Source organism: Amyelois transitella, chromosome 21 (assembly GCF_032362555.1).
Source record: "Amyelois transitella isolate CPQ chromosome 21, ilAmyTran1.1, whole genome shotgun sequence".
NCBI classification, from domain to species: Eukaryota; Metazoa; Arthropoda; class Insecta; order Lepidoptera; family Pyralidae; genus Amyelois; species Amyelois transitella.
This window is the reverse complement of record NC_083524.1, coordinates 7933995-7952901: the sequence shown is the minus strand read 5'-3', so window position 1 is coordinate 7952901 and position 18907 is coordinate 7933995. Positions and strand designations below refer to the sequence as shown.

The following is an 18907-nucleotide window of genomic DNA, read 5'->3' as shown; positions in this document are numbered from 1 at the left end:
CCAATTAATTCGATAGAAGTCGTAAAGTCTAGATAACTGGGATGTGGCCAGTATAGTTAAAGTTCGCTAGATATTCCGTCCCAGTTTCAACACAGAAAATGAAGTGCTAACACATGGAGTGGTCACTTGCTTCACTCAAATTTGTACTGAAAATGGTAAAAATAAGCTATTTCCCACGTATTCCCACGAGGATTTTCACATTGTGATCATAAAAACACTCTCTTTGTGCTTTGTTCATCTAAATTCCACGAGGCACCAAATTTGCCATAACTCATTCAGTATTAAAATTATTCATTAATCGAAAAATTATTTTAGGACCAATAATATTTGGGAAATACTGATTGGCTGACCATATAATCATAATAGAAGCCTTAACGTTTATTTAGATACATACGCCTGTATCCCTTGCGGGGTAGACAGAGACAGGCTTAAAAAGACTGATAGGCCACGTTTAGCTGTTTGGCTTAATGATAGAAATGAGATTGAATTCTTGTTGCTGCAAAGTGACAGCTTGCTAGCACATCGCCTAAAAAAAGTTTTCCAAGTTTATAAGCATATACCTTAGTCGCCTTTTGCGAACGCCTTTTATCCTTGGAAAAGAGATAGAGTGGATTTTTTGTATTTGTGCCGGGAACCACACGGCACCGTATGTAGTCGCATTCGTATTATTGTGAGTATGTGTGCGTGGAAATTACTGCCATATATCATGTGTCCGTAGTGTGGTAAAACTTTCCTTGATCATTCCAGTTTCAATTAGGAGTTAACTGGAATGAAGTTATACTTACAACACTTTCTAATAAACACTATGTTACCCTTAATAACATTTTTTTAACTATACTAACTCTAATACATTGTATACGTAACCGTTCACAGATTATAACTTTAACAATATTAATTTCCCCTTGTCTCGAACACATTAAACTGAAGATCGTAAAGATCCACTTCCTACCACAAACCGCTAGCGAGTTTGAAGACGTTAATACAAATACTGTCTCAGTCAAGACAACCTTACACACCCTTTGTAATTAAACAACTCCATATCTCGTGCCTGATCTTCATTAAACACGTACGGAGATAGGCAACATAGATACAAACTAACTTATGTAACTCGCATTAATTGCTCTTCTAAAACATTTACATCCATACTGATCGATAAAATTGCTTTGTTACAGGTATTCGCACGAGAAAATCAAGATATGAAATGGGCATGCGAGCACTCCGCAATGGGTGCTGGCTTATGATACTCTTCATAAATTACACTGGAAGCGATTGGCTTAACTGCGCGAATATAGCGGAGTGCAATTGCAAATGGTCGTCTGGCAAGAAAACGGCTTCGTGCGTCTCGGCGGGACTGAAACAACTTCCTCATTTGGCGACCGAGATCCAAGTTCTAGACTTGCACGGAAATCAGTTAAAGAGTTTAGGACAAGACGCCTTTGCGAGCATAGAATTATTGCACTTGCAACGGCTGAATTTGAGTTCGAGCAACCTCCGCTCGCTGCATCCGGACGCATTCAGGGAACTTCGGATACTTGTCGAGTTGGACCTATCCCAAAACGAACTGTTTCAACTTTCCCCTGACACTTTCAGAGGCAACGACCGTCTCAGGCTACTAGTCTTGAATGATAACCCTTTGATGACATTAGTAGCTGAGCAATTCCCCCCACTTCAACATTTGAAGAAACTAGAATTAGTTAGATGTAAACTCCAGACTATTCACCCATTTGCCTTCGTACATTTACAGGCATTGGAAACTATACATGTCCGGCAGAATTCAATTTCGTATCTCCATCGAAACACTTTTAATTTACCACTTCTAAAGACTTTAACACTTTCAGACAATCCATGGTACTGTGATTGTAGGCTAAGAGAGTTCCACGAATGGTTTTTAAATAGCAACCTTGGGAATGAAGAAGTATATTGCGAAGGTCCCGAAAACAAAGCGCAGATTTCATGGAGAAGTCTGAAGGGAAATGACATGGTTTGTCCACCGTCAGCATATACGAGTCCAACAGTTATAAGAACGGAAGCTGGTGCAGACATTTCGTTCGGTTGTTTTGTTAGAGGTGATCCAAAACCGATTGTGAACTGGTCCTTTCATCATATTGAAATTCATAACAGTACCAGCAGACACAGTGATATTCTTATTTATAGGTATCAATTGGACCATTTTGATGAATATAGAGACGATTATATAAACAAAAGTGCTCAGTGGATTAACGTGACCATATCAAACGTGACTAGTGAATTATCCGGTGAGTGGAAATGTAGTGCCAAAAGTCGTGTAGGTGAGTCTTCGGCATATTTAACGTTATTTTTACCTAAAGCACGGACAGCTACAGCTCGTGTACCTCCAGACTATTCCTCGTTTATTATGATAGCTGGATCTTTGTTAGCTTTGACAGGATTAGGCTTTATTGCAGCGTGTGTCTGTTGGAAAACGCAACACCGAAGAGTACCACCGAGCAGAAGCTTCACAGATCAAGAGAAGAAATTACTAGATACTTCAATAGCGGCAAGTTGTGACCGAACTAGTGCCGATTTGGGTTCATCCTCTTACGGCTTTGAAATGTTGGACAGATCAATGTCTATGGATAGTGAAGACACTCAGAGATGTTTAGAACCGGTTCAAATAACAATAGAAGGTCCTCCTGGTTCTTTCCCACCTCCACCTGCAGAATTTGCGCTACCAGCGCCTTACGGCAATATTTTCATATCAGTTCAAGTTTCTGGCCACAATAATGAATACCCAGACTTACTTGGCGGTGGTGCTACATTGCCAAGGCGGAGTCGAACATGTTTTTTAAAATCAGCGTATGATAATATGGGACCTAGAATAACTGCAGCAGGTAGTTCCACGTGGTCTCTTCCTGGTGCCAATGTAGATAATAAGAAAGATGAAACGGACACAAATTTAACTATGCCATTGTCTACTTTTTCAACTGAATTTACAGCTCTTTAAAATAGATTATAAGTGCGTGACTTTGTAAAACGGAAAATGCATTTATATCAACATTGATAAGTTCCTTATCATACAGATGTTGTAAGATTGAAAATTAAAATTGAAAGTCAAAACAAGATGTAAAAAATAAACATAACCTAATAAAATACCCTAAATATCCTATCTTGTTCGTCTTATATTAATTTTGTATTTTTCTTTTTGTAACATTATAATAATGTACTTAAAAAATTAAGGGCGCTGCCTCAATCCCACTCGCTGTGATGCGCTCTTAAAGAGTTTTAGAACGTCTGTGTGATAAAGAATTAAATTGATTCAATTATATACATACACTCTGAACGCACGTTACTTGCAATTACTTTACAGAGATGATAAAATGCAATACTTCTGCTTGGGTCAGATGTAAATCTCACAAGGGATGTAGTTTGATTATCTGAGCAACTGTTTTTAAAATAAATATTGAATTGATACTTATTATCAGTTATTAATTACTTACCTACATATCAATTTGAAGTTTTTAGATTGTAAATACTCATTCTTTTTGAATAATTTTTATTGATGTTTGATTGTGTTAGTATTTTAGCTGAATTTAGGACTGATTGTATACGAAACCCAAAATTTGTTGATAGACAATATGCTTCGCAGTCATTTTATAATTATATTAAATACAAAAGCATTAATCCAACTTGAAATACTAGCTTTTAAAGTCTAAACCTGAATCGAAGATCAAATGGATACAAATTTAATTAGCACAATATTACATGAAAAGTATGAAAATGGACTCAGAGGTTTAATTAATAGACTAAACAAAATTTGATAATACCCCTAAAACAAATAATGAGTACATCTTATAACAATAATACCCACGGCCCAAAATAACTGCGTAGTTAATTGGTATCAAAAACGTTGTCTTAATTTTATACACTAACGGCTTAATTTGTAATAATTTTGTATTTTACCGTACATTTCTATCTATGCTTGTTATAAAATAGATGTATTTATAAGATTTTTGACTAAAATCGTTGCTTTAAATTCTATGAGAATAAAAAGAGTGCAACTTATCTTTGCAGTGTTATTTGACAATCTGAGAGTATATTAAAATGTAAATATTAGGTTAGTCAATGACTTTTTGATAAATAGATGATATATTGATAGAAGGTAACAGGGTCGCAAAAGTCAGACATGTTTTTACCTATCTGATATAAAGAGAGATCATTCCTGAATTGTGGTCGTGTGCGGAATTCAGGCTGCCAACCCAAGGTAGATATAACTAAAACAAATGCGAGAAATATGAATTGACCAATTAAGCTGATACATACATACATATGGTCACGTCCATATCCCTTACGGGGTAGACAGAGCCAACAGTCTTGAAAAGACTGAATGGCCACGTTCAGCTATTTGGCTTAATGATAGAATTGAGATTCAAATAGTGACAGGTTGCTGGCCCATCGCCTAAAAATAAGAATCCCAAGTTTGTAAGCCTATCCCTTAGTCGCCTTTTACGACATCCATGGGAAAGAGATGGAGTGGTCCTATTCTTTTTTGGTATTAGTGCCGGGAACCACACGGCACCCGGCAACTACACGGCAATTAAGCTGATAACTAGAAATAATTAAATGAACAATTCAAATTTCGCGCCCTTTGCGTAAGCACGAAAAAACAGATGATATTCATCTTCCACCTGATGTAAGTCCTGTTGACAAACTCAATTCCCTAGAGAGGAGCCCGAGATTCGCCTTTGATCATATTCCTGTATTGGTCAAGTCAGACATTTACACGTCTGAACTTCGCCAAATTTGATGACACGTCCATTTGTGCAGAATTTCCTCACGATGTTTACGCCGAAGCGATAACTGATAATAACACAGTGCATAGTAGGACACACCAGTTTTGTCTGCACGCTTCATACTTTTAAAGTAACTAGCGACATCACTAAAATATAACACAACAACTGTCAATCATAGCGAAGAAAATGACGCGTTCAGCAGTGAAGAATGTAAATCGTTAAGGTTGTTTCTAATCACGTCGGGGTCACCAAGAAACCATTGTAATCGCGATTTAGATTCATCGCTGCTATTGGCTGAGCGCGTCCTTTTCTTCGCTATGATTGACAGTTGTTGTATTACATTTTAGTGATGTCGCGACAAGTACCAATGATGACCTACGAAGCTCCTGAACTAGACCACGAAAAAGACCAGTTTTCCTCGAAATAAAATTCGCATTTGACTCTGAAAAGCCACTTATTTCCGAGTGCTACCCAAGAACGTCAAAGCTTTAGTCCACAGCTTTGATACATTCAGATGAAAAAGTGGAAAGTATACCTTTTAGGAGTCTCCATCATAATTTGGATTTGAAAAATTTTATAGAAATAAATTACTAGTGGCTTTTTTCAGCGGTATAAAGCTGGCTTAAGAAAATACATGTATAATCAAGTTTTTATTCTGTGGCGACATCTCTACGGCACTCGACACAACATCCAATCACACAACAACTGTCAATCATCGCGAAGAAATTGACGCGCTCAGCCAATAGCTGCGAAAGTTCTTAATCGCGATTTCAAAGATTTCATTGATTGGAACATAAATACAACCTCCGACACAACATCGTCGGAGCCGCGGTTCCCCAGGCGTCACACCTAGCCTGGCGGAAGATCTTCCCTTTGGTGGCGGTCGAGCCGAATCATCGCTCCCGCTACAATTCCTTTACGGAATACATAGATCTTACAGGATCGAAAAGACTTAAAGGCCACATTCAGCTGTTTGGCTTAATGATAGAATTGAGATTCAAATACTCGTAGTGACAGGTTGCTAACCCATCGTCTTAAAGAAGAATCTCAAGTTTATTAGCCTTTCACAAACATTTAGAATAAGAAATAGATTTGTTTTCAAAATAGGAAAGGTATCGCTTATTGACGTCAACAAAACTTAAGTATAATTATATTATCTATAATCACAACAAAAGTTATGTAAGAATATCAACCAGTCAAGATGAACTTCAAAGTAAATTAAGTCGGAGACATTCTATCAGGTCAAACGTAATCTGATCTATAAATCATATCATAATCAAAGAGAACATAGAATGCTCCACTTAACTCCACTCTTAAATTAAACAGCAAGAAAGAGATTTGACAGGTAATTTTATCGTTAAAGTCTTGCTAAAGCACAAGTCGCACTTAAAAAACTGTAACAAAATCGACCGAAGTAATGTTTCCGTTAACGTCAAAAAGAGCCATTTTTAAACTGAAAAATACGGTCACAGGAATCCTAGTTTATTTCCGTCGCAATACTTTCAGAAGCCGTCTATTTCCTCCTTTTATCGGCGTTTACTTTTCTTATTTGTGACCAATTTCTGCGATTGCGACGTATCGGCCGATTTCCAGAAAAATACGGTGAATCGGACACTCGTTAAAAGTTTACAGCCACTAGTTGTTGTCCCGGTGTCTGCCTTAACGAAAATGTAGGGTTTTTTGATGATTAGTACAGTAACCCGTTAGTTTACGTTTTTTGGGCCTAGCTAAATCATGTCTATGGATAGGGTATACATACATACATACGTATGTATGTATGTAAAGACGTGATTATATGTAAGTATGTACGTACATACTTACATATAATCACGTCTTTATCCCTTGCGTGGTAATCAGAGCCAACAGTCTTAAAAAGACTGATAGGCCACGTTCAGCTGTTTGGTTTAATGATAGAGTTGAGACTCAAATAGTAAAAGGTTACCAGCCCATCGCCTAAAAGAAGAATCTCAAATTTATAAGCCTATCTCTTACTCGCCTTTTACGACATCCATGGGAATGAGACTGAGTAATACTGTTCTAAAAAAAATTTTTTTACTTGTGCCGGAAACCACACGGCACTTATCCATATTCAACGCTATATCAATGTAAGATCGTGGAAGGGATCGTCTCTTGAAAAGCCTGTATGGCATAAAAAATATTTATAAACCTACCTAATTCCCAACAGAAATTCGGGACGAACAAAACAAAGCCACAAAAATAATGAAGGATAAAATCAGCCGGTGACATTACAATTTGTATAAAATAATGAATGTGCTGTTCTCATACTAAGAGAGAATCTGCGTTACCTGGAACGCATACTAAGTAGCCGATCCGGGTACAACACTATTATGTATAAATAAATTCTATTCAAAACATAAATACATATAATCACGTCTATATCCTTTGCGGGGTAGACAGGACCAACTGTTTTAGAAAAGACTGATAGGCCACGTTCAGATGTTTGGCTCAATGATAGAATTGAGATTCAAATAGAGACAGGTCGCTAGCTCGTCGCCTAAAAGAAGAATCCCAAATTTATAAGCCTATCCCTTAGTCGCCTTTTACAACATCCATGGGAACGAGATGGAGTGGTCCTTTTCTTTTTTCATTGGTGCCGGGAACCACACGGCACAAACAACTGACATTTTATAGGTACATTTAAATGGGAGTGGAGCTTACATAGCCTACTACGTACTAACGTTAGTACGTACATTACTACGTTAGTACGTAGTAGACTATGTTAATGACTATGTTAGCTTCACTAGCTTTTGTCCGCAGCTCCGCCCGCGTAAAACTAATTTAGTACCCGTTTTCTCCGGCCTCATACTGAGAAGGCCGGTTTAATATTATTATCAGTCTTTGTTGTGAAAGCCTGACAGACAGTCTTTAGCATTTATATATAAGTCTTCTTCCTCCTGGCTAAAGTCCTGATTGCATCCTCACCACTCTGGAGAGGAGCCCGGAGTATGACTGTGAAAAAAAAGGATTTTTGTATGTTTTTTTGTACACGCTAATCTCCGAAACTAATGAACGGATTTGAATGAAACTTTTTTGCTGTATATCTCTTATGCCTGGCCAACATATATAGGGTATACTTTATTTATTTTAGAATCTGTAAAAGTATAATGTAATATAGCTTTTTAAACTGTAAATAATAGTTTAAAAAAAACTAAAAAACTACGCTTTTATTGCTAATCAAACTAAAAAATAGAAAATAAAAATTAATGACAAAGGAATTCAGTAGTAGCAAGTCGAACAATCAGTTATAGTCAGTTGTAGTAGTAATTACCTCGGATTAAAATTATAACAAAATTAAATTTATAAACAAAACAATTTAAATCAGAGTAAAAAGCGTGGGGTGCCTGATGTAGTAAATATTAAAATCATTCTATTAGCATATATTTATGACAAGAGAGTTATGAAAATGAAGTAAAATGCACCCCACGCTTTTTACTCTGATTTAAATTGTTTTGTTTATAAATTTAATTTTGTTATAATTTTAATCCGAGGTAATTACTACTACAACTGACTATAACTGATTGTTCGACTTGCTACTACTGAATTCCTTTGTCATTAATTTTTATTTTCTATTTTTTAGTTTGATTAGCAATAAAAGCGTAGTTTTTTAGTTTTTTTTAAACTATTATTTATTTTCTATTTTTTAGTTCGATTTGCAATAAAACGGGTAGTTTTTTAGTTTTTTTATACAATTATTTTTTGGAAGTTAACACTTCTGGTATAACTATCTTACTAGAAAAGACTTTCGCAACCATGCGCCCATCGCCGGAGGTTTTCACAACTAACTTTCTTACAGTTATATGAGGCCTGATTGGATTAAATCTCATAATATTCTCATCATCATGATTCTTTTTAAGGCGATGGGCTTGCAACCTGTCACTATTTGAATCTCAATTCTATCTTAAAGCCAAATAGCTGAACGTGGCCTATCAGTCTTTACAAGACTGTTGGCTCTGTCTACCCCGCAAGGGATATAGACGTGATTATATGTATGTATGATGATTGTTAAACCCAATTGAAAAGAATTTTATAGTGATAAATCACTGTTAATAATATTTTTGACTATCCAGCAAACGTAATAATTTTCGATTGTGGCCTTGCCAGGAATCAAACCACAAGATTAAGAGGCAGATTGATACAGGAACAAAAATATTTCAAACATACCTCCACTGCCTTTACAACCAGGAACGCAACAAAGTTTATCTGAAGACATCGTGGCACTTTTGTTGTAAAATCTGTCTTTCACAAAAACAAACACAAACTTGGGACTCCTATCTCAAATAATAAGGTACTTTTTACAGGAGTCCTATCTCAAAATATCTGCACAACACAGTAAACACAGTCAGAGTCCAATCTCAGATGATAAAATCACACGAATATCCGGAAGAACAAAGCTCGACTCAACGGAAGATTCCAAACTCCAAATAACGACAAGTTATCAGCACAAAACAAAGTGCAAATAGGTAAATACACAGGCACCGGTAAAAAACAACAGAAAGAAAGTTTACAGGTGTTCGAATCGTATTCAATCAAAACTTACTGCAAAACTTATTTGACATAAAAAACTGTCACTCATTTTCCAAACGAGTATTACAGTGTTGCTATTATAAATAGGCAAAAGATACCTAATGTTAATTCAAGAATTGCATTAATATGTTAAATACGTATTAAATATCGCAAAGTTCTGTAGGTAGTAACTTTATTCTTGTATTTTTGTAAATTTAGTTGTTCAATTTTCATTTATTACTTTTGTTTTATTACTTATTTATTTTTTATTGTTTTAAAATATTCTACTAATTTCTACTATGGTTTCTAATGGTAATTCTAAATGGAGCAATGCGATGAAATAAAGAAGCCTCAGGTTAATAGTAACATTATATGGAAATATATTACATCTCTTTTTGACTCATTATACGTCAGAACTTCTTGGTTTCTTGTATGGAGATTACTGGCACTGGTGCTATCTCTGTCTCTCTTACTCTCATACGAAGGATCTAAAAATGAATTTATTAATCCTGGCAGTTTTAATAAGGATAATGAGAAACTCTTATCAAAATATTGCATTGTCATCGGTCCTTGATACGTGTGCAAAGTTCCAAGTTGATCAGACGTTTAGAAATCAGTGAAAATTAAGCTCAAAGATTCCGTTACATACATACATACATACATACAACCCAAGCTAATAAAAGCGTAGTAAAAATAAAATGGCACGTATTTATTTGGGCAGTGATGTAATGTAATGAAGTGATGTAATATTTCTAAAATTCCCACGGGAATCAGGAAACAACCGAGACTTAACGAATTAAGCAGGCATAATCTAACAAACATTTTCAATAAAAACGTAGATACGAAAATTCTAAAAAACCCAAAACCTAAAGAATATTATCGCATCGTAACGCCTTCCAAAAAAAAATACGACAAAAAGGTCCTATAAACCTCTGGTAGGAAAGCGTGGCCATTAATGCCAGCCATTCACGGCTGTTATTCGAACATGATAAGCGTGAATGGCCACGTTCATTCATACGGGAAACCCGGGGATGTTACAACAGATATTTTTTTTTACAACATTTACAAGACTTTCTGGACTTATAGATAAAGGTATGGTTACACCATAATACATTAGCATCAATGTTATCATTTTAATTTTAGTTCTACGTTCATTCATGTTTTTTTTAATGTAGACAATGTGCATTTAGATTTAAGAGAATGTTGATTGATGTTGATTTGTAAATTGACGTCCGGTGAAAATGCTGCAGTGTAGTTTGTTCCACCGCTTCTTTTACACATGCACTTTGGAAGCGGTAGTAGTTATAATTAGATTTTAGTGATGTGACGTCAATAAGTAATACCTTGTGACCAATTTGAAAATAAATCTATTCTATTCTAATGCCGGTCTGTAGAAAAAAAAACAATGTGTGTCAATCTTCCCGTTGTAAAAGTCTGTCAAGGGAACGGCTAAAAATCTTTTCCTTCATATTTTGGTTGACTGGAAACTTGGAATTCCTCTTTTATTTGGTGAGCGAACAACCTGTCTCTATTTGAATCTCAATTCTATCACTAAACCAGACAGATAAACGAGCTCAATCTTTTCGAGACTGTTGGCTTTGTCTACCACGCAAGGGATAAAGACGTGATAATATGTATATATGTCATAAAAAATATTTAGTTTTTAGCGCCATCTACTAAGCCAATGAAAAAGATGATATGACTCTTCTTTTATGATAATTTAAAGACCTATCGTTTCTCTGAACTAAATTCCATGATTTATTTTTAGAAGTTTAGCAGGGATTCATTTATAGTAAAGTTTTAAAGAGCGTAGGAGTCCTGGGGATTTACGAAAGAAAAATGGCGGCATATTGAATTCAAGATGTTAGCTTTATAAGGCAAACCTTAGCTAAACTTTAGAGAATATTCTAGTAATGTAGTCAGAAGCGTAGTTAGTCAGTTGTGTATTTTATTTATTTTACTATCCAAAAAAAGACGATCAAAAATGGAGAGTGCTTAAAAGATGTTACCAAAAGTTTTGATTATTACAAGTTTCATTGCAATATATCAATACATACATATAATCAAGTCTATAACCCTTGTGGGGAAGGCAGAGCCGCCAGTCTTGAAAATACTGATAGGCCACGTTCATTTGTTTGGCTTTATGATAGAATTGAGATTCAAATAGTGACAGGTTGCTAACCTATACCAGAAAAATCCCAACTTTGTTCGCCTTTTACGACATCCATTAAAAAGAAATGGAGTGATCCCATTCTTAAATGCCGGGAACTACACGGCTTAAAAACTAGTTGGACAAGAAGGGAGTCAAATCGTCTTTACAATAGCGGGGAAATTCTGAGTGTGTCGATTTTGCGTCTATTACGAAGACGCTGAATTCGTCTTAATGAATTTAACATTTTTAGCCTTACCTTATTCGCCTTTTACGACATCCATTACAAAGAAATGGAGTTATCCCATTCTTAAATGCCGGGAACCACACGGCTTAAAAACTAGTTGGACAAAAAGGGAGTCAAATCGTCTTTACAATAGCGGGGAATTTCTGAGTGTGTCGATTTTGCGTCTATTACGAAGACGCTAAATTCGTCTTAATGAATTTACATGCACTCTCCTGTCAGTACAGCAATCATTCAGGAATGATACTTACAATGATATTTGCATTGTAAGTGGCGGCGCACATTCTCCGTCCGATAAACTATTCTGACAAGGTGACTTGGGGCGGACTTGGGCACGGCTCCGCCTCGGTTGGTAAGACCGCTTCATTGTAAACACACGGACTCCCCACTTAAGGGTAGCGAAATTTTCTTATATAGTCAGCGAGCGAAAAAATTTTGATATCGCGTTTTGGAACTCGATCGCTGATTCGTCGTTCGCGAACGACGGCGGCAGGGGTGCTACCACAGGGTGTTGCGAAGTTTGGATTTTGAATTATATTGCTGTAGGGTAATAAATAATAAGGTAATAACTTTCTGACTACACTTTTTTTGTTGTTCGTACTGTTATTTTTTTAATAGTGTAAGGTTATAAGGAAAATAATAAGGTTTATTATTTATTAATTATTTGGTACTATGACTATTACGGTTAGGTATATAAAAAATTACTGTAAGAAAAGGAAATTAAATTATTTTTAAAAATATCTAGAACATTACCTTAAAATCCTGTCCATATTTTTTTTTTAATTACATACATAAAGATAAACTGAAAGAAAAAGTATAAGCATTAATTTTTTTTTCAATAGTTTTACAATTACGTGCAGAAATTGAAGTAAATAATAAACCTGAATATTTATAATAACAATCTTAACTTTATTTAATTATTGATGATTAATTTCTACGTTATTTTTTATTCTTCAATCGACAGAAAGTAGATCATGCCTAATACAATGGAATTTTATTGATTTTTGTAAGAGCATTTGACAGTAGGGGCGCGGACGGGTGTATTTATCTTACACCGCGCGGGGTGGGTTTGGAACCCACAGAGCATAAAACGAGGGTCATTTTTTGCTCTGTGCATCGGCCGTTGAGTTCAGATATTTGTTCTTGTGACGAATCAAATGAAAAAAAAAAGTGTTAAGGTACTTCACTTTAGAATCGTTTAAAAAAAAACTCAAATTCATTCATTCTTGTAATCACTATATCCCTTGCAAGGTAGACAGAGTCAACAGTCTTGATAGACTGACGGGTACGTTCAACTGTTAGGCTTAATGATAGAATTAAGATTCATCAGGAAGAGATGGCAAAAAACTCAAAGTTAGTTACTAAGTTTTTTTTTTTTTTTTTGCTAAACAATACAGAAACCAATTATAAAATGTAGTATCGTTGAGTTAGTTAATACAAATTTCGAAATTACTATGACTAACTCAATCTGTGTGTTTTTGTCCCATATAGGTATATTTATTTATTAGTTTAAAGACAAATATAATTATTGTTAGATAGTTGGAGACAATAAAATTATTAGTTAATATTTGTTTTTATTTTAATCATACTTCCCGACCTTGAATCTCAGTCAAGGTGTTATTTTATTATTTAAATAAATTTCAAATCTGACTACATTTAAACTTTCTACACTAGTGTAGTAGTAATAATTAGGCACCGCTTTGCCGAATACATTTTTTACCTAACACCGATACGACACGCTGCGATAGTTATCACCCTAACATTCGAATTTCAAACTCAAACACAGCTGCGCGCCACCACCGCTCCAATCAACCAATGGGAGGCCGAGTTCCAAAACGCGCTTCTAAAATTCCCTCGCTCGCTGACTATATAAGAAAATTTCGGAGCTTGGTCAGCGGGAGTCCGTGTCTTCCTAACAAAGCGGTCTCAGTATCCGAGGCGGAGCCGCTCTAAGTCCGCCCATGCGCACTTGTGCAGTACAGCTTTATAAGACGGGGAATTGGCTCGCTAGTGCTTACAATGCTGTCGGAGATATCCAGCATTGTAAGCGCTTTATTTCCCTTAATATATGTGCTGTACTGGCAAGCAAGTCTATTGCAAATCCAGTGAGATGGATTTAGAAGTTAAACCAACTTCAGTATCTAAAGCCGTTGCAACATGTAGACAGGAGACAGTTGTGACTCCCTTTTGACAAAAATTAATCGGAATAATTTTTGTGTATTTATTATTGGATTATAAATTGTTTACTTTATTCAAATTTTTATTTTCCGAGTTAAACATTTTTCTTATTATTTATTTTATCAATTATAAATATGTAATAATGATTTAATCAATAAATGAATTTCAATTTCATATAAAAAATATTTTTTCTAAAATGTAATATACCTACCATTATTTTTTTTAAATACATAGTAGTTACTTTTACATGTTAAAACTCTATTGAGACCACTTGTAAATTAAATTTTTAACCGCAACGATAGTATTATAAAGACCTAACAGTACAGAGCAAAGCACCACAGAACACAGAACAGATCCAAAATCCTCAGCGAAGCAGGTAGTCGCTAGACGCTGACAAAAAACGCGCCCGTATCAGGTGCACGCATTCATTGCTCGATGCGACTCATAATATTAATCTGAACAAAAGTGGTCATTTCTTTAAAAAAGCAAGTTAATGCTGTTTATAGAATGTCATTATTTTTAAAAAGAGTGGGTTTTAAATCATCGATATGATAAACAGAAAATTGATTTTATGAGTGTCGTGTGGTTCCCGGCACCAATAGGAAAAAGAATGGGACCACTCCATCTCTTTCCCATGGATGTCGTAAAAGGCGACTGCTTATACACTTGGGATTCTTTTCGGCGACAAGCTAGCAAGCTGTCACTATTTGAATCTCAATTCTATCATTAAACCAAACAGCAGAACGTGGCATACTTATCAGTCTTTTAAAGACTTGGCTCTGTCTTCCCCGCCTGCCCCCGCCTGTCTACATGGGATATCGACATGATTATATGTATGTATTTATTTAAAACTTTATAGCACAAAAACAAATGAACAAATGGCGGACTATATGCCGTTTAGCATTCTCTACCAGACAAGCTGACCAAATAGAAAAATCTTTAAGTTGGTGGTGAAATAAAGTGCCCATGCATACTGAAAAATACATACTTTACAAAAAAATGTATGTATATAATAAAAAGGGAAAAAATAAAATTAAAAGAATTTTGAAAGTTTAAATTGACATCGGATTTCTTTGGAATTTTGATAAAGTTGAAGGACCAAAATATTTAAAACGATTATTTCTTTTTTTTTTTCGCATTTTTTCATTTAGTGCTCATTGAACCAATTAATAATGATCTCTATTCTAATTCTCTCATACATAAAATTGAATCCAATGCATACTTTTCAAATTAATATAATTGTAACGTAGTCTCATTCATGAGTGGTCGGTCAGTGTACGTAAAATAGAGAGGTTAATTTCAAAATCAGTCAAAAAGCATTACGTAGGCAGAATGGTCTTGAACTTGCGTTTTATCGTTAAGTGATTTTCCTTGTCGTCGAAAAACTCCGAGTTCTCAAAAGCTTTAAGGTTTTTCGCAAAGGAACAGTTTAATTACTGAAGTTCATGACTTTTTGACGACAACATTTAGTTGTTTTTGTGGTGGCTTATTATAAAGTAGACTATGCGATTTAAGTGTTGTGTGGTTCCTACTAAAAAAACAGAAACACTCCATCTCTCTCCCACGAATGTTGTAAAAGGCGATTAAGGGATAGGTTTATAACTTTGGGATTCTTCGTTAAGGCCATGAGCTAGCAACCTGTCACTACTTGAATATTATTTTCTATCATAAAGCTAAACAGCTGAACGTGGCCTGTCAGTCTCTACAATACTGTTGGCTCATTGAATAAAAATCATGTAATTGATATAAAAAAAATTATTAAAATTAAGAAAAAAATCTCTTTTTTCATTCGATTTTCAAACACGAAAAGCAGGGGTTATCAACATTTTTTCCGAGCAATCATTCATCGGGCGATAGCGACCGCAAAAAGCAGTACCAACTTTCTTTAACCCGATTGGACTGATGTATATTTATTACGGGCCATTGTGCGCCAGAACTGCGAGACGACGGTTGAGCACCCCTGAATAGAACGAAATTGCGCCATATAAATAGTTTGCGGGAAACTTATTTTATTAATTTGCCGGTAACGCCTTTATCGGTGTATTTATTATTAATTTTTTGTTTCGTTCTTCAATGTTTTATGGTTACCTGGATTATTTATTTTTTCGATATAGGTATGAAAAATATTATAATTATTCAGAAGGCTGTCTTTCTGTCATATTTAATTACGCTCTTATAGCTAAGCCACAAGACTAATGTTGTCGAAAATTTGTTTGAAAGTTAGGTTAAGGGAAAAGTATAGTGAATTTTTCCTTCTGGTTTTAGTCCCAGATGTAATCTCACCACTCTGGTGAGGAGCCCGGGTGTACCTTTGACCATGACCCCTAGATGGGGAGATTCAGGTTTTAACACGAAGCGTCTACCGTCGGACCTCCGCAACCTTTTAAGGGGAACCTAACCCGTATTGGATCAATCATGGTTTCACATCCAGTTGCCTGAATGTGCAGGTTTCCTCGCTATGTTTTTCCTCACCGTAAGAGCATCGGTTAGTATAGTAAGTTATGTACATAACTTCGTAAATAGTTATGTAATAGTCAAATAGTCATAGTACATGGCCGAGGTGGGATTTGAACTTGTGGCTTTCTGCTCATCATGCATTTTAAGCGGACATCTTACCAATTTCACCACCGGCGTTCACTAAACGATGACCTTTCTGTATAGAAAGGTCATCAAGGTACAAGTATTTGTAAGTTGACCGGAGTGATATTCAAACCTGGAAAGGTATATATATATATAGTTAGTTATTTATATTATTTTTTATCTCTGATTGCAATACAGGGCTCTACTTGTTTGTTTGTTTACTCTTTTTGCACATTTTATTATTGTGATAGTTATATTAGTATTAGTTATGTTAGTTATTGTATTTTTTTGAGATTTTCTGAGTAACAGGTGGTTTTCTCAGATTGCAAAACAGGACTCTACTTGTTTGTTTGTTTGTTTGTTAAATCTTTTTTGCGCATTTGTTTTTTATTGTATTTGTTTTGAGATTTTCTGAAACAGGTGGCTTAAATCATTTTCTTGTAAGAAGATGATGATGAAAAATACATCATACACCACTTATAATACTCTCATGTATAATAAAAGAAATAGGTATTGAAAGTCTATAAATTTGAAAAGTAATATCTCATAAATCTTTAGAATATTAAATAAATATAAATATCTACGGGCCAAATTACACAGATTGAGTTAGCCTCGAAGTAAGTTCGAAATCGGTCAATCGGAGAAAGTTCATTTCCCATCATGCCCTGGCCGGGATTCGAACCCGGTGTCACAGATAAGCGCACTACCTCTGCGCCACAGAGGCCGTCAAAAATATTTCCTGATTATTAAGTTTTCTATTAACACAGGCAACTAACAAATTAATATTAAACATAGTTTCGACGACAATACGAACAAGCCCAGAGGGATAGCTCGTAAAACCCTTTTTTCGCGCCCTTCGAAATTCAACTTACCCAAAAAAGTTTTATTGCTTGTTTTTAAGGAGAATCTGGGTAGGTGTTTACATAAATGTTGACGTTGTAAACGTATTAGAGAATTATTGCTGAAATCAAAATGATATTGTCTGTGGCGTACTTATCCAAAATTTTTTCGACTAACATACATACATACATACATATGGTCACGTCTATTACCCCTTGCGGGGTAGACAAAGCTAACAGTCTTGAAAAGACTGAATGGCTACGGTCAGCTATTTGGCTTAATGATAGAATTGAGATTTAAATAGTGACAGTTGCTAACCCATCGCCCTAAAAAAGAATCCCAAGTTTGTAAGGCTATCCCTTAGTCGCCTTTTACGACATCCATGGGAAAGAGATGGAGTGGTCCGATATTTTTTTGTACTGGTGCCGGGTACCACACGGCTTCGACTAACAGCGTATTGTTCTTTACAAATTGTAAATCTAACAATAAAGAATAAATAAATAAATCTATAATTTATAAATAATACAGGTATTGAACGCGCACATAACGTGCCTTTATTTTATCCAATTAATGATCCGTGGTCACCAAGCGAAATATCGATGACCGCGGATCACTGTTACTTGATTCAAAACGTCCGAAATAAAAAGAAACGTACGTAACATGCTCTTTCAATATCTGTGTAAAAAGGAAATATAGTCAATCAATGCTGTCTTTAAATAAATTTACCTCTATAAAAAAAAATTTAAAAAAAATATTTCACCTGCCTGCGTAGCATGGCACATGACAAAAACTATCGCTGTCCCGTTTCACGTGATAACAAAAAGCGAAACGGCGATAGTTTCGCGCTACAAAAACGGCTAAGCGCGTGCCATGCGCGGGACTGATAATTCTAATGAAGTGGACATTCTTTATTTGATTTATCATACATAGATCTGTAAGATGGGTATTACGATACGTAGATATATGTATACATACATAGGTACATACATAAAATCACGCCTCTTTCCCGGAGGGGTAGGCAGAGACTACCTCTTTCCACTTGCTACAATCTCTGCATACTTCCTTCGCTTCATCCACATTCATAACTCTCTTCATGCAAGCTCGGCGGTTTCGATTAGGTTACGTAGGTAGGTATGTGTAGTAATTTATTGTACTTTTTTGAGATTTCCGACCGGTTCAATCAATCCGGCATAATGTAACATGTAACGTTACACACGTCATTCCCTGATTGGACGCGCGCACTCCCGGGAAATTAACTCCGTACCTGGTCTGATTCAATCTACGCCAACATGTAAATAGCTGCTCAAGATTCCATGTGTATTCCATTATTAACTGACTTGTAATTTAAAATGACATAGAATTTTTGGGAAAAATTACATAACTTAATTATTTAAATATTTAAAGTAATTAAGAAAAAGTATTTTAGCAATCCGTTTGAATTCTGTTTGCAGTAAAGAATAATCTTTAACGGCAGATTGTAGAAGGCAATCATGGAAAAAGTTTTTACGATTCTTGATTTAGACGATCGGCTTGTTAGCTATATCTTCAAAAGACAAGAACAGATTCAGGTTCACACGTGTTGCACCATTAAGATAAACATGACCTTTAAGTTTTTGATTCTGACTACTGTTTTATTTAACCCCG

The 18907-nt window shown here is 35.4% G+C and overlaps 1 protein-coding gene across 2 annotated transcripts in view; it reads left to right on the top strand.

Moving 5' to 3' along the window:
* The window catches only part of LOC106134841 (leucine-rich repeat-containing protein 24-like), a 64068-nt gene extending 61038 nt beyond the window's left edge, over positions 1-3030 (top strand). For both annotated transcript variants that reach the window (XM_060950451.1, XM_060950452.1), the window contains exon 2: positions 1173-3030. In XM_060950451.1, the coding sequence (XP_060806434.1) occupies positions 1173-2962 (1790 nt within the window). In that variant the 3' untranslated portion in view covers positions 2963-3030. The remainder of the gene's footprint in view (positions 1-1172) is intronic.
* Positions 3031-18907: the final 15877 nt, after the last annotated feature.